Source organism: Arctopsyche grandis, chromosome 6, assembly GCF_051622035.1.
Source record: "Arctopsyche grandis isolate Sample6627 chromosome 6, ASM5162203v2, whole genome shotgun sequence".
In the NCBI taxonomy this organism is placed as follows: Eukaryota; Metazoa; Arthropoda; class Insecta; order Trichoptera; family Hydropsychidae; genus Arctopsyche; species Arctopsyche grandis.
The window spans coordinates 2,321,133-2,338,244 of record NC_135360.1 but is presented as its reverse complement, the minus strand read 5'-3'; the positions used below and the strand labels follow the sequence as shown (position 1 = coordinate 2,338,244).

The following is a 17,112-nucleotide window of genomic DNA, read 5'->3' as shown; positions in this document are numbered from 1 at the left end:
TTATATAAATAAGTTAATGTATTGTAAAATGTGTCGTTTTAAAATAAGGAAGATTTATTAGTTTGTGTTTTTTTTTAATAAATATACTATCGTTATACAGAATGTTTCTAGCAGACTATTTAAAATTTTAAGGGTTCATAAATTACAAAAAAGTAGATTGAAAATCCATTAACTGATGTATTTGTGTTATTTCCATTTATTTAAATGGTTTCAAATTACATTATAAGTAACATAATGAGAACAATTTAAACGTCCATTTTATAAAGTAAATGTGCATTTAAAAAAAATTTTGTACTTAAAAAAAAAGTTTCTGTACATTACAAAAAATTTGTGTGCATTTCTAAATTATGGATACAGATTGCATTGATCATTGAAAAAAATATTTGCTACTTAAAAAGTGGATGAAATGTGCATTAAAATGATAGATGAACTGTATCGGCAACGTTGCGAATACCAAAATACGAACCAACGTTTGGTTTTATTTATTTATGGTTTGGTTTGGTTAAGTTAGGGTTGATTTTATTTCGTTAAGATTACATTTCACTAGTGAAAAACAAAAGTAAACACTTTTGACAGTTGACAGTTGCCAATAGCGGAAGACTGCAACGTTGCCACTTTTTGTATCTATTCTAATGCTAAAATCTATTTTTTCGAATGATCGTTTCATATTTTTAATGGTCACTTTATAATGCCAAAATTTTTTATTCGATGCAAAATACGAGATTGTTTAATGCACCGAAAATAAAGCATATTTTTAATGCACAAACATTTTTTTTAAGATACAAAGTATTTTTCTCAGTGTACAGTTAAATCGTACCCTAACACAATTAATGTTTTTACACTCCGTACTACATATGCAGTTTAACTTAAATGGAACATAGTATGAGAACTTAATTTAACAATATAATACTTAAATGACAACAAATTATTTTTTTACTGTCAAATTATTTAGTGAATGGATTATCTTTGTATGCCGAAGACATATACATATGTACAAAAAAATCAATACCGATAAATCCAATTAATTAATTTATAAAACATAAATATTTGTACTGAAAAATCAAATATCTGTACAACTGATGGGAAAAATGATTTAACGTTGAATTTTCATTTTTGTTCCAAAATAATAATATGTACATTCAAATTGAGACATGTCAAACCAAATACAAATTATTTCGTCAAGATACGATTGTTGACTAGTTTGGGAATTGGCACGTTGGTCGACACAGCACAATCAAGCCTTTTTGCCGTAGAATTTGCTGTTCAGCAAAAAGAGCAACAAGTTGACGTTGACCTTGGCCTTTCCGAACAGGTTCATGATGCCGCACCCGTCGTACTGCAGCTGCAGCAGATACTGTATATCGACCTCGATCTTGTCCACCTCCACGCCCATGAACTTACCCTTGACAGTGAACACTCCGTTCTGGTCCGTCGGCGCTATCTCGAACAAGACGCTCCTGAACTGTCCCGTCGTCAGGCCGTCGATCTCGATCAGAACGCCCTTCTCGTGCAGCTTCGACGCCGTGTATTTCAAATTCAATTTCGACTTTATCTTACCGGGATTCTTACCACCCTTGCGACCGACCACGTGCACCGAACTGTAAACGAAAACAACACCATATATGTACACATCTATCAAGACCGATTACCATATAAAGTCATGTGAATACTGACCGTTTACCAGCGTTGAGATTCTCCAAACACTTGTTGATGTACTGATTGTAGTAGTCGACCTGGTCCTGATAGAACTTTGCCTTCTCGTCCAGAGCCTTCTTGGTCTTCTTCATCATCTGAAGCGCTCGGAGCTGACTCCGTCTGTACTTTCCCTTGTTGCACAGATCGAGCGCTATTGCCGTGACGATGTTCTGATAGCCGTCCTCTCGGGTCACGTAACCCTCGTCCTCCAACCTCTCCAGATACTTCCTCAAGCGGGCGATGTGCTCCCTGAGCGTCATGTTGTCTTGCGATTTGATCATCCCCGAGTACAGTCGCTGCTTTACATACGCTCCGTACTGCTCCTGCTGCTCTTTAGTAGTCCCTATGCACAACGCTTCCAATAAATGATCGCCTGAAATATAAATATCACTATTAATAACAAAAACAAAAAAAGTATTTGTTAAAACTAGACACCATTGAAACGTGATATGGGATCAATACAGTAAAAATCAGTCGAAATTTTGAATTCATATTTTTGGACCAATGTGGTGTATAGCACAACTTGTACTATCCCGAATCGAGGTCGATGATTTCAACTATTTCCCCATCAAACTCGAGCTGTACGAACATGTAAAATCGACCTCGGCCGAAATACCTTCGTTCAAACTAGGGCAAAGACACCATCAACTCGCTTCGGCTATGTAACCGCGAGTACAAGGAAACCCCCGAGACGATGATCTCACCACATAGCTACGCACCAACCAAAACTTGAGGCACAGCTACAGAAAGGATAACCTCGACCCCGTAGGAATCTTCCAGAACACAATCTCACCAGCCAAGCTACGCGTTGCACAATCAATCAGTATATAAACCAGCGCATCATCCCCAGGTGCCAGTGAGCTTCAGGAGTTCAGCCTGCTCACTCCTCTGAGGCCGAGCAACTATCTCCTTCGCCGTACATACAATGAAACTTGTGTCAACTGAACAATAAATATCCTCTTCCGAACACACGTGTTTCTATAGGCCGGGACATGGTCAACATACATACTTTCCCTACCTACAGTACTCAACTTCTTCTTCTGTCAACCCGCGTGGTACCGGCAGTTTAACTTTTACCATGGATAGCCTCACACATCAAATACAAATATCGCGCATGCATTTATGGTCATGGTGTATAATATATTTAATATTACCGTTCAAAAACGGCAACACGGACACGCACAACTCCTTGGTTTTGATGAACAACTTATTCACGTCAGTCAGATCGTCGACGGGGACTTCGCTGTCGTCGGTGAGGGTTAGGCATACTTCCGTGTTGAGTGGAGCGATGATCGCTATCGGTATAACGTCGCCCGGCTCCAGCGGACCCAAGTTGTCCAATATCGCGTGCAGTTTGTCGGTCATCTCCGGAGCAATTATCTCTTCGTACTCCACGAGGAGAGTATGAGTGTCGCATATTTCCTAAAAAAAAATCGTACAAACATGCCGTCAGTTGATAATGCGTATACTAGTAAACGGTAATAAAAACTGATTCTCTAACTACTTTTGTATGGGAGACCTTCGTCACCAGGCTCCGAGCCTTTCATGTTAATTAACTAATGATTTTTCATCGTGCGCCGACCCACCTGTATACTTATATAAATGTGCGGTTTGTTCAGCAGGGTTGCCTCGGAGTATTCATCCATTGAAAAGTGTTCTTCGAGCGAAGGTCCTTGACAGCACCTGCGGAACAGGTCTTTCATCTTTTCGTGGCATTCGATTATGAACGGGTTCAAGCATTGCAAATGAGCCGACTCTTCGCCGAACTGAAATTTAACCGAGTGTTAATATTAAAGTTATATTCCTGCAAACGGAGATTCGACAATTCGACAAAAACCCACCCCCTTCTTGGACGCGGAAAAGTGCAATATTTTGGCAACAGAAGCCAAATTTCTGCGCTGATCGTTCGACAACGCTCGATCGTGCGACAGCGAGACTATGTCAAAAGCGTCCGGAGCCACAATAGCAGCGTTGATAAACTGGTAATACACAAAATGTCCAATGACCTGAAATCGAAAGTTGTGTATGAATTAATATTAATCACACTGCACGCTTAATTTTGAAATAGAATAAAGTTTACTTTGAGAATTTCCTTCTCGGGAGAGAACGGAAACTTTTTGATCAGGGAGTGGTGCAGAACGCGAGCCATGTACGTGATAGAGAACGGCAACATGTGACAGCATCCTATTATGCGCTCTATGAACACGGTCACCATTGTGGTCAGCGTCTCCAAACCCTTATTTAGACGAAGTCGAACTTCTTCATACGACAACGCTTCCTCTTGCGTCACCGCATACGGTAAAGATCTACAAAAAAAATGATAGTACAGGGGATTTCACAAGCACATACGGATATATAATACATATATGTACATATATACACTTCGATGCAAATATTTTATTTTTAAAAAATCAATACAATAGAGACTTGATAGGTATGTGGTATTAATACAAATATAAGTATACATAAAACAAGAGTAACAAAAATCAAAAGCAAGTAAGAAATATGTCTAGTGAAAAACAAATAAATAATAAAGATTATCATATCGTGCGATGTGTTTGACCAACTCAACATAACTGGCATTGAAGAGATCCAAGGAATGTGCCAGTAAGTTGAGGAGTAGAACAGCACTCAAGGGGGGAGGGGGGGGGGGGAGTTCATGAGCACGTTTGTTTTAGCCCTAATCATGCTTTCGCAAAACCTTATGATTTTCCTGGGCCAAAAAATTAAGCTTCTCCAGGATAGCGGGATTGTGAATAATTTTACTCCTCTCTTTGCCAAGGAGTTGAACCCCAAAGATCCCAAGACAAAGGCACTAGGGAACAGATATGGATAAAATCCAATTGTCTTCGGATATAAAAATCTGAGGAATTTTTTTTGGACTCGTTCCAACATCAGGGAGTAACGATCTTGATAGGGTGACCATGTAATAGAGCCAGACTCAAGCACACTGCCAACTAACGAACAATATAAGGGACGAATGGCAGTGAGCCCTAGATTACGAATCCAAGGATTTCTGTTGCCCTATCGCAGATGTTCTCAATGTGGATGTTGAAACTCCAACTATTTTCGAAAACGATTCCTAGATCTGATATAAATAATTCTCTCAGAAGAGGAGAATCGTGAAATCTGCACGGATACTCAATAGGAGAACGCGAACGAGAGTAAGAAATGACCTGACACTTTAGGATATTGAACGGAAGTTTATTGACATTAGCCCATTCAAAAATAGAATTCAAATCCTCTTGCAAATAATGAGCGTCAGGTAAATCAATCTTGTAAACTTTTAAGTAATCCGCATATAATAATAAAAATTTAGAATGGCGAATAGATGAATGAATATCGTTGATAAATAATAGGAATAATAAAGGGCCAAGATTTGATCCTTGGGGAATCCCAGAGGTGGCAACATACTCACGAGAAAAGCAACTCCCAATCTTAACGAATATGTATATTTATACAATCGTGTGTGTCATTGAATACTTACGAAGCTTGTCCAGTGTGAGTTTCCATCTGATTCCTCCAAGCTTTATAAATGTCTACGGGACTGGTCTCGATGCTGATGTTCTTGTCATTCAACATCTTATCGACGAGCGGTCCGACGATGTTCCTCAGACTCGTCAGACCGGTCATCTGTCGAGCGTGATTCACGGCCATCTTCAACACCATCGGATTGCCGGTGATCACGTCCATCGGTTTGATGATCTTGCTGTTGATCTCCTCCTCCAGACTGAACCGGAACAGTTTCAGCAGCAGGTACTCGTCGCGGGCGTTCGCCCCAAAGTTGTACAAGGTCAAAATGACATTCTGCAAAAATTGATTCGTCCTGCTCTGCGGCAGACAGAACAACAGCTTGGACAAGTACGACGGGTTGGTTTGCAGTGTGTAGAACAATTTCTGATATCCGTCCAAGAGCTTCCGGCTCTCCTTCGTGAGGGTTTTCAAGCCGCGTACGCTCGTCGTCAGGTAAGTCTTGGTCGGCTTCGTCTGCGGCTGAGCGTCCAGTCTGAGGGTCGTGCCCCTCTCCTTGGCCAGGTCGTTGATCTTCGTCCGATGCGCCAGGACGTCCTGCAGCGTGATTCTGTTCTGAACGAGCAGGCCGATCTTTATATCCATGCCATCGAGTTGCTTCGACAGCTCTTGGTTTTTTCGTATGATCTGCACTGCCTCCGATCGCAGCGTCTGCAGTTGTATTTCCTTGTCGTAGTCGGCCGTAGAGAAGTCAAGCAGCGGCACAAAGTATTTTACAACCTTGAACGGTGGATTTTTGACGTGACACAGAGAATTGAAGGCAACCCTCGCTTGCTTTCCTCGCCACATTGATTGTATTTTGATTATGTCCTTCTCCTGAAAAGTGATAATAATAAAACAAAAATTATATATAATAGAAACACCGCAAAGATGAACAATTTGTTTTTAAATTTTCTCAAATCAATTAAGACCTACTGAGTAAGAATATATCATTTCCTTATTGTTTATAGTCATAAATTTAATTTATATCAAAACCGATTAAATCGATAAATAATACTTTCTCGCATATTCTTGATCAATGAGCCTAAGTTATACTTTATTTTATCAACAAAGTTAATATGGAAACACACTTTCAGTTTCATGATTCTTATCCCTGATACTTTATACATATAATGGCTTACATAGCCAGCAGTGTGGCTCAGTGGTTGAGTTTATGTTTAACACTGAGAGGTTACCGGGTTCGATTCCGGGCTAATCTTTAATGCTGCTGGTCAGATTTGGATATTTGTGACTCCAAGTCGATCGTTTCCTATCATAGTTTGCCAATTTATCTGATTTCATTGTTGAAACGGTTCCTTCAAAAACTCATCCTACCCGCTATGTTACAAATACCCTGAATTTGATTTACATATGTACAATATGTAAAAATTTATGTACAAGTATAAATCCATACATGTCTCTATGGATTAATTTGCTAATTAATTAATTGTTAATTTCGTGTTCTTCAGCCTCTCAATTGGGGTTTACCTGTTAGGCCTTCCTGGTATGTATATATATATATATGTAAAAATAAAATAGAATAAAAATATAAAGCACAATTCTCAAGCCACCCAAATTAAAAAAAAGTCATAAATAAAAATAAAAAATTACATTGAGGATTTTAAAAACAGTAACTTTAAAAATAAATTATTTTTCAACAAAAGTGCTTCTATGAAAAATGCAGAGCCGCTGAATTTTTCAGTTAAAATAAATAGGCAATCTATACATTCGAATTTTGAGCCAAACACTTTTTCCAATGCATACGTAATATAATACTTAAATCTTATCAGATAGTACGCACCCTCCGTTTGTAGCGTTGCCATGGATCCTCACATTGAACCTTTTTCATCTGACGAGCCTGCTTCTGTGCCCGATACAACTTCAACAACTGCTCGTACTCCCGTTGAGCGAGCACACTCCTCCACCACGCCTGTATCCTCACCACGCGTGACACGTGCCTGACGAAGTGCAACATCCTCGCATATCGGACCCGTATCAGATACCCTCGGGCGTACGCCTGCAACTTGACCACGGCCTCGACGACCTTTCGCTGCTTCGTCGCATCCTCGCGAGATACTATCTTCTTAACTAGCGCGTCGATATCTTCGACGGAGAAGCGTCCCGAGCCCGGTGTGAAGTTTTTCGGGGCAAGCCAAACGTGCGAGCGAGACTCCACGTTTATGTATACGTCTTTTCCAGGTGCAGTGGTGTGTCGAAGCCACGGCGATCGGCGTGCCGACATTTTCGCCGAGAAAACTTCGAACATTCTACGGCGATCTTTGTCATTGTCGGGCGGAGTGTGGCCGAGTTTTTGCAGAACGTCTACGAACTTGTACATGTTGTTGTTGGAGAGGGCTTCGTCAAAGTCGACGAGTAGCGAGCGTGTCTGTTTGATGTTTTTGATTTCGTGCGAAGCCTGCCTCGTCACACTCTCGACGTCATCCAGCCAGAGCTCCGTGCTATTGCTCTTCTTCATGCACGCCCTGAACAAGTGCAAGTATAAGTCGACATCTCCATGGCTTATCGGTCCCAAGTGGCTGAACTTTTCGCTATTCAATGCGTCTATCAACTTGTCCGGGTCGTTTTGTTTCACCGATTCGTTCACTTTGTGCAGGTCACTTATCACTGAAATGAGACGACATTTTGAATTAATAGTTAATAAATAAATGCAGTAGTTAACGATCTACACAAACACAGGGAGTGCCGGAACCCTATGTGGGGTTTATTTTTTTCAGGTACTGATAAATTTAGCATAGGAAAAGGAGTAAGACAAGATACCATCTCGCCCAAGTTATTCAATGCAGTGCTTGAGGGAGTTTTCAGGTACTTGGAATGGGACACAGCCGGAGTAAGCATCAACGGTCGCTTCTTGAATCACCTTCGGTTAGCAGACGATAGTTTTAATACCTCGCGACCAAGCTGACCTACTGAACAGACTAGCACAGCTGGACAGGGAAAGTAGGGTTATAAATTAACGTAGATAAGACCAAACTAATGTTCAATAGTTAATACATGCCTGATAGCATCGCATTACATGATAAACCAGTAGAAGTAGTAATTCATTATTTATATTTAGGTGAAATAATTGACATGTCAGGTAGTAAAGATGATGAGATAAAGAGACATGTGAAATTAGGATGGAGTGCATTTGGACGAATGAATGTTGTTTTAAAATCAAAAAAGCCATTCTGCCTGAAGAAAAAGATCTTCGATCAATGCGTTTTTTGCCAGTGATGACGTATGAATGTGAAACTTGGACACTGAACGTCAAGATGCTACATCGAGTTCAATGCACTCAAAGAAATATGGAACGCTGTATGCTCGGCATAACGAGGAAAGACAGAAAGCGGAACACGTGGGTGAGGAGTATGACCAGGGTAGTGGACATAGTGGATAGAGTGAAGAGATTGAAATGGCAATGGGCGGGTCACGTAGCTAGGAGGATGGACGAAAGAAGTGCTTGAATGGTACCCGAGAGAATGCAAAAGAGTAAAAGAAAGACCGCAAGGAAGATGGGTGAACGAAATTAGAAAAATATTAAGAGAAATGCGCAAAACAGTCGAGTCAAGTGGAAGCGCGTTGGAGGCCTTCATCCAACATTGGATGGTGAATGGCTGTAGATGATGATTATATCATTAAGAATACATAAGAAACTATTATCTTACAATCTTGAGCGAGATCGTCCTGGGTGTTGACGTCGTCGATACAATCTTGAACGTCCAACAGAGTGAGCAGAGTACAGGGCAAAGCCGCTTGCCGTTTCGCCGTGCGAGCCGCCTTCAACGATCGTTGATAATCCTGACACGCTCCGAAGCGCAGTCCGCTCAGCTGCAAAGCACTGTCGTTCAAGGCATCCCACAACGTGAGCTGATTACCGAAATCCAAAACCTTAGAAATGTGAGCGGTCGCCGACAGCACGCGGCAACTCTTTGATATATCGTCAAAACCCAAATCCTCGTCCAGCTCCATCTTGGCCAGTCGGAGCTCTTCGTGGAAGAGCGGCATTGAAAACTCTTCAATCTTGAACTTGACATAACCGTTCAGATTGACGAGAGCATTGTACAGATTCTTGCAATTATCACCGTCCAGAGCCGTGTTCACGCTCTTCACGGACTCTTTGATGAAATCGTACGCTTCGGCTTTCGAATTCCCCTCGTCGACGATCGCCTGCAGTAATTTATTAAAGTCGGCGAACTGCAACAAGCTCTTGTGATCCACGTCTAGATTCGTCAGCAAATCTAAATAAAAATGAGAATTTTCGCCGTCCAAATTCTTCAGCTGCAGCCAAGACGGCTTCAACTCGTCGAAGAGTCTCCCGTCGTCGTTGTTATCGACGACTTTGAATATTTCGCCGACGGCATACGAAGTGTTGACATTCAAAATGTATCCTTGAATCTCCGCTTGAGTCAAAAGCTCGTCGTACACGTCCGGAGTGTAGCTATCGTTCATCGATCGGCTCAACGTGTTCTGAATCTTCAGCTTTCTCGCATGCTGCAAGACCACGTGATACGTCGGCAGCAGATTCGGCAGTATGTACTTGAGTTGGGCGGTCGGATTGAGCAGTGACGATTCGATGTCGTCGTCCAAATCCACAGCGTTGTTTACGTTGATGATAGCCGCGTGCAGAGCCGCAACATCTCCGTCTATGTTCGAAGAGAGAATGCCACCGATCTTTTGAAATGCGGGCATTTTGATGCCGTACCGCTGTAGTTCTTTGCTCATTGCATTGATTTCCTCGTCTGAAAACCGATTCAAATAGAAATACTCGAATGAGGTATTGAATATGTTGAGCTAACATATGTACGTATATTTACCGGTGAATTTGGCCTTTCCGTACAAGTCCTCAATCAAAGGTGCTTTTCCCAATTTAAACAGATGTGAGCTCAGAGCGTGAATGCAGTATATAACTCTGGGCATGTTTTTTTTGTCATACACGTCTGTCGTTTCTGGGTGAAATGTCTACAATGTAAAGAATATAGTATAACATATGTGTAACAAATAAGATTATAAACTCAAGAGACATTAGTTTATAAAACAGCTGACCGAATACTGGTTAAAAGTTGAAAAATACTATGATAAGCCATTTCGCTTAATACATGTACATATGTATAATATAATTATGTGCATATTTTAGTATTTAAAAATACTTGGGAAGGCGACAAAGCTGATGATCCCAAAGAGTTTTGGCAATTGTTACAAAACAAAACAAAAATCATAGATATTGAATACATAGATACGCCCTGACGCTCTAAGCCGATCACCCTGTTGGTGCATGCACACTCTCTCTCAGTAGCTATGTAGTTAGCTTCTAAGTCGGAAGGTCGATTGATATTTTTCGAAAATGTCAACGTATTCAGTGAAATTGTGTTACAATTACTCAAGAAAACATAAAAAGGCGGATGGCATCACATATCATAAGTAAGAATTAATATATAATGTCTTCAATTGTAGTAGTATTTTAACATATAATGAAATATCGGCGCGATATATGTACTGATGGAACAGCGGTCGACAACCTGGGTGTCACTAAATATCTTGTTGGCACTGAAGGAAATTCAGAAATCGACATTAAGTTTAAAACTACAAACAATGAACTAAATATTAAAGTGTCAGCTTTAAAATTGACCCTTGCGGAAGTTACTAATGTTTAAATATTGTAATAGTTAATGATGGTTTTATTATAGTAACATACATTTGTAGTTTAATATAGTGTGTATAGCTAAATATTTTTTTCTTAATATGGCTTTATTAGTTTGGTTTACTGTCACGCGGAGTGTCCAATAAAATAAAGTTATAAATAAAATAAAACTTCAGAGCATGTACATATGTACATAAACTGGTTGCTGACCACTGACGACCGCTGCGTCGACCTTTTTTTTCACCACTTCCCCGCTAGTTAACCCTTTGGCTGCTACGAGGTTTTTCAATGTCCAAGCGAAAAATGCTAACATTTGTAATTATTTTGAAAAAAATTAATATAATATTTTTTTTTACATACTTACTTCGCCGAACACTCGTAATTTTTATAATACTTTATATACATCTTTAAGAAGCAGTCGTGGACTCGTGCTCTCTCTTTCTGTCTTGCTTTTACATGCGTGCGTGCGAAAGAGATACCTACATATATACACTAAATAAGTTTTGACGATTGTTTTCCGAGGCTTTATTCTTTTCAATAATCTATTTTTAGATATCGATGTATCCTTACAACACGCGATATATTCGAAACAGTTAGCGGTCTCTCTCTCTTTCTTTCTTGGTTTTAATTGTGTACGTATGAGCGAGACACACAAGGATGCGAAGTTTCTAATAATCAAATAATTTTTCAACATGTATCATAAACATTTTGTATGCATTTCAGTTGCATTTGATTGATTGCATGAATTCGTGACGTCTCGTGACCTATATAATTGAAAGCGGATTTCTATTGTTTTTTGCCATTTATTTTAACTCTGCAAAATGATATCGGACAGTGAAAGTGATGAAAGCGAAATAATAGCTCCTCGCCGAGGAACTCGACAAATCAGCAGCTCTACTGATTCTGAAAATGAATTTATCGATAATAATCAATTCCCAAGTAATAACTCCTTATATGACATTGACAACGAACCCGAAATTTACTTTGATGATGAACCCGAAATTGAAGAGCTTTTATTTAAAAAATTGATAAATATTTATAAAGCTTGATTGAAAAATAAATATAAATACGTATATAAAAAAAATGTTTCGTGCCACTGATGCGCTGGTGGCTCAAAGAAAGTATCGAAATACGACAATTAATGACGTCAACAACGATCGTCGTAGCAATCTTCGCCGATTTCAAAACAACGATTTATCGTTGTTGTAGCAGTCAAAGGGTTAAACAACATCTCCGACCAAAAGTGTACGTTATGGCTTATCTAGGTTATTCTATATCTATGGACCGAATAAATATATGTATGATATAAGAATAATAAGAACATTCTTGTCATCTCAACAGTTAAACTAGATATAACATTAATGAGATTTAGGTAGTGATTTAAGCTCGGAAGGCATCTTTAAAATTCGATATATTGGAAATATATTCGACGTATAGATTGGAAATGTTAGATTAGAATTCAAACTTAAAAAGCATTTAATACTTGTGGAAGATTTGTAGTTTTCAACACTCTCAACCATTGATTTATATTGTCCGTGTGTCGGAATTGTAATCCAAATATCTGAAAGAATAAAGAAAAAATACTATATATATAAATCATTCATCGACAAATACAAATTATTCATAAGCAATGAATACTTCGTAGCGTTTTTGATCGATGTCGTATATTTTGTTCAGCGATAATTTCTCCGGGGATATGAAGTGGCCGAGTTTGGCGAGGTACACTCCGTTCCTCAAATTCTCCTCGAGATCGATCGTGGCGGGAAGGATCTCGCGGAGACAGGCCTCGAGCCAAACCTTAGCCTCTTCCAAATGACACAGATACTCGTAGGCCATCGTCTTTTGGCGCATTTCGTCCATCTCCTCAGCCGTTCTTCGCTTATCGCCGGCTGCAAATAAGAATTGTACAATTTATTCACTAGCTAAATATAACACTATGCTGCATAGTAATTTTTTTTAAATATAATATCACTTGTGTGAATCTAGAATGTTTTGGAGCATTACTTATTACATTCATTAGTATGATCTTGGAAATTCATTAAATTTCTGTTTGGGCCTACCTTTTTTGTCAATTCAAAGAATTGTTATGATACGTTTCATAATTTGGCTGATACTATTTACGATAGATGTTACAGTTTTTACACTTCAAATTCGTCATTTTACAAATCAAATTCGTCGTTTTACAAATCGAATTCGTCGTTTTACAAATCAAATTCGTCATTTTACAAATCAAATTCGTCATGTTGCAAATTAAATTAAACAATTAGATGTATTTTTTTAATATTCATTTTATTATACATAGGGAACTTTATAGAGAGTATTATAGAGAAAAAGAGAATATGTATGTATAGAGAATATATTATACACAGAGAATGCATTATTTATAATTTATAAAGGTTAATTTGCTGCAGCTGCAGGCAATTTCAGACTTTTAATGTATTAATTAATTAATTAATAAATAATGTTATTAATTTATTAATTAATACCATTATTAATTTCATACTTTTACTAAATATGAAATAATATAATTATATAATATTATATAGTATTATAATAAATAATATAATTATTATTATAATACTTTAATTAATACCATTTATAATATAATATAAATGGTATTAATTAAAGTATAAAGGTCTGATTAAAAACGAATTTTCATTTTTTTTTATATAAAATACATTCAATTATTTAATTTGATTTGCAACATGACGAATTTGATTTGTAAAATGACGAATTTGATCTGTAAAATGACGAATTTGATTTGTAAAACGACGAATTCTATTTGTAAATCGACGAATTTGATTTGTAAAACGACGAATTTGATTTGTAAAATGACGAATTTGATCTGTAAAATGACGAATTTGATTTGTAAAACGACGAATTCCATTTGTAAAACGACGAATTTGATTTGTAAAATGACGAATTTGAAGTGTAAAAACGTAGCAGCTTGATATAACAATTTGTGCAATTATTCGAAAAGTTAAGCAAAATTATTTGATTAACCCTTTGTGTGCTGACGTCTTTTCTATTGAAAACCTGCCACCCTGAAAATTTCTCTAACATTTCCAACTAGAATTATTTAGAAATCCAACAGAAAGCAGGTATAAAACTTGTAGTTAATCGAAACAAACCCTAGATCATTAACCTACATAGATAACTGCCGCCGAGGATTTCGATTTTTGTAAAGGTGTGTTTAGACTCTCTAATTTATCTTGCAACAATATAAATTAAACAAAAGACGTCTATTAATGAATGTATTTTACCAAAAGTAGTTCGATCTTCTTCATTGTTGTTAAAATGTAATGCTCACAATCTAAAATACCCAGCAGTTAGGGATTCCCATCGGGAAATTCTGCTATGGTTATAAATTCAGATATTCCGGTGTAAACCAGACTTTATAAAAATTGACATGGATTATACGACCCATTTTTTTTCAATCCTACTTGGAAAGGTTTAGCGGGTAATATTTTTGTTTATTTTTTACATACTCAAAAAATAACCCCGATCGGCGTATTGCAAGCTCATGTGATTGTTGACAAAACGCTGATCGGCGTTGATCAGCATTCAAAGGGTTAATAGCGAATGAGAAACCATGCAAAAGAACATGTTATGAAATAAGAAAAAGCTCATACATTATCACGATTTTCGTTTTTGAAACGAAAAGATTGAAATACATACAAGTACATTGACTATATTTCCCTTTTTGTTTTTAAGGTATTGTCTTAGTAAAAATGTGAGATTTTTTCGTTCTTTAACCGTTTGCCCGCGGCCGTCTTCTATGGAAGCTTTGCGCGACAAGTCTGTAGCGTGGCTGTATTCCATAGAATTTCTGAACTTTAAACGGGATTTTGAGCCTTATATACGCCTATTTCAGCTGTTTTAAGGTTCAAAATTGGTTGAATATATTACTGAAAGTTAAATGCCATCTATTCAATTTGCTTAAAATGAATATATACCAGTCAAAATTAGTTTTTTGTGGAACCATACTGAAACCTCGTTTATGTGACGTCACGTCTGTTGAACAATGGCGACGATACGTCTCAATTGTATGAAGAAAGATTATTTGACAATTAAGCCAAAACTACGATATATATTATGTATTTTATTGTTTAAAATAATACTTTATGTGTTAATTAACATATCTGGTTACTTGAGTAAAAATTAAAATCTGTATTTAAGGTCGAAAACTCGATTGCCAAATTCGCGAAAAAGATGCCGCTGCGTACAGGGCATGTTCGCTATATTTATTGCCACGGGCAAAGAGTTAAAACAAAACATATTAACAAAAATCGCTCAGTGCTAGACGGTAAGTAAATCTATCATGGTGTATTAAAACGATTATATAATATGTAGACCGCAACGTTCTTGAACAAAAAGTTTTCATTGTATTAGTCATTGCAGAGAAAATTCTGAAAATTTTCTATATGCAGCCAAGCAATGAGATTCATTTTCAATCAGTATTATTTCAAACAAATATTCCTGCAATTGTTGAGACTAATGTACTTGGTAAAAAAACCATCAACTATTGAAAAAAATCTAAAATTTTATTCAAAAATATACATTAACCTAATATAAAATGGAACATATTCAAAATGGCGGATACTATGCAATATGTTGTAATTGATTAATTAGATGGAAAAAAGCAATTCTTTTGTTTTGAAATTTGTTTGACATTTAAGGATTGCATTGTACAATTTTAAAAGTTCCATTGTATGCACTTATATCAAGTATTAGTAAGCATGCTGAAGATACACATGTAATATGCAATAATTGACGTACCTGCGATGTCAAGGGGCCCTATCAGCCCCACCGTCGGTGACATCTTGGCTGCACCAGCCGTTAGCGGCGCCCTTATTTATAATGATCGATTACTTAAATATGCAACACAAACTGCAACGGAAGTTCAACAATTGACTGCAACTAACGATAATGTCACCGTTCCTCGCTCGCAATCCGTTATCCGTTATTCGTTATCCGTTTGTCGTTTGTCGTTCGTCGTTTACTTCAAACGTATGACGGTTCAAACGCACCCGTCGTTTCGTTGCCAACCCACCATGGCTGCCAGCGCAAATGTCTGCACGGAAAATGACAGTTCGCGTTATAGTAATCCTGTCAATTTCGTGACTTTTCAATGTCTTAATGATTCAATAAACTAATCTAAACAAATAAAAACTATACTTGATATGAAATATACACTATGGGGACCAGGGCCGGCGAAAGAAATCCCGGGCCTTGGGAAAAAATAATTTCGAGCCCTATGACGAATTATAAAAAAAGGTTTTATACATATAATTTTAATCGGTCTCCTTCGCGGGACCGAAAGTGAAACGCCCGAAAACGCAAATATTGGAAGGCAAAGATCGAAAATCGAAAGATCTTAAGTCGAAAGATCAAAAAAAAAAGGTGCATGGTAAACGGTACTATGTACATATAATGGTTACCTGACAACTCGTTCACAGATTTTCCGTAAACCGATGATGCGCTCCAGGCATTACGTATACGGCCATCTCTTTCTCACCCCGTCTGTTCACCATGATCTTGTTTACTATGCCATTACGTATGCAGCCATCTCTTTCACATACCGTCTGTTATCGGTGAAAAAATGGCTGCATACGTAATGGCAGAGTGAACGAGATCAAGGTGAACAGACAGGGTGAGAAAGAGATGGCCGTATACGTAATGCCTGGAGCGCATCATCGGTTTACGGAAAATCTGTGAACGAGTTGTCGTGTCACCATATAATATATATGAGTGCCATGCGGTGAAATTATCTCTCTTTTTGTCATACAGCCTTGTTTAATGTGCGTGCGCAGAATACGGGAGGAAAAGCCTGTTCCTCTTGTATCCTGCTCGCGCAAATTAAGTGAGGATGTACCACGGGGGGAGAGACCCTTTTTTTGTTATCTTTCGACTTAAGATCTTTCGATTTTCGATATTTGCGTTTTCGGGCGTTTCACTTTCGGTCCCGTGAGGTAGACCCAATTTTAATATGTGAAAAATCTATCAGAACTATTACATAATACTTATCTATAGGTTATTATTTTTTGAAATAACTCAATAAGAAAATATAACATAACAGGGTACGATTTTCCTCGAGTAGTCCGGGCCCTGGAACTTTACACCGGCTCTCTCCCCCTGTGGTTCCGTGATTACTAGTCAAATGTGAACCGGTCACAGAACAACCGGTCGCTCTAGATCGGTCACACGTGATCACCCGTCACACTAAAACTGGTCACACCCTAAAATCGGTCAACCAGTTTTCTCGTGAC

General features: G+C 38.1%; 1 protein-coding gene across 1 annotated transcript; it reads right to left on the bottom strand.

Annotated features, from left to right (window-relative positions):
• Positions 1-76: 76 nt before the first annotated feature.
• Positions 77-15,835, bottom strand: LOC143913473 (ras GTPase-activating-like protein IQGAP1). The gene is made up of 13 exons (XM_077433298.1): positions 15,623-15,835; positions 12,482-12,732; positions 12,327-12,404; positions 10,020-10,164; positions 8,871-9,944; positions 7,007-7,830; positions 5,183-6,042; positions 3,776-4,001; positions 3,537-3,701; positions 3,282-3,461; positions 2,850-3,117; positions 1,675-2,068; positions 77-1,598 (listed from the first exon to the last, which is right to left on the bottom strand). The coding sequence occupies exons 1-13, from the start codon at positions 15,663-15,665 to the stop codon at positions 1,235-1,237; spliced, it is 4,872 nt and encodes a 1,623-aa protein (XP_077289424.1). The 5' UTR covers positions 15,666-15,835; the 3' UTR covers positions 77-1,234.
• Between the last annotated feature and the right edge of the window lie 1,277 nt (positions 15,836-17,112).

What these genes read in the sequence shown, in the direction of transcription:
- LOC143913473 (XM_077433298.1), bottom strand. Translation starts at nt 15,665, where the DNA reads ATGTCACCGACGGTGGGGCTGATAGGGCCCCTTGACATCGCAG. An exon ending in CGGAAAGGCCAAATTCACCG is followed by an intron (nt 9,945 to 10,019) that starts GTAAATATACGT and finishes ATCGGTTTTCAG; the next exon opens with ACGAGGAAATCAATGCAATG. An exon ending in AATCTCAACGCTGGTAAACG is followed by an intron (nt 1,599 to 1,674) that starts GTCAGTATTCAC and finishes TTTCGTTTACAG; the next exon opens with TTCGGTGCACGTGGTCGGTC.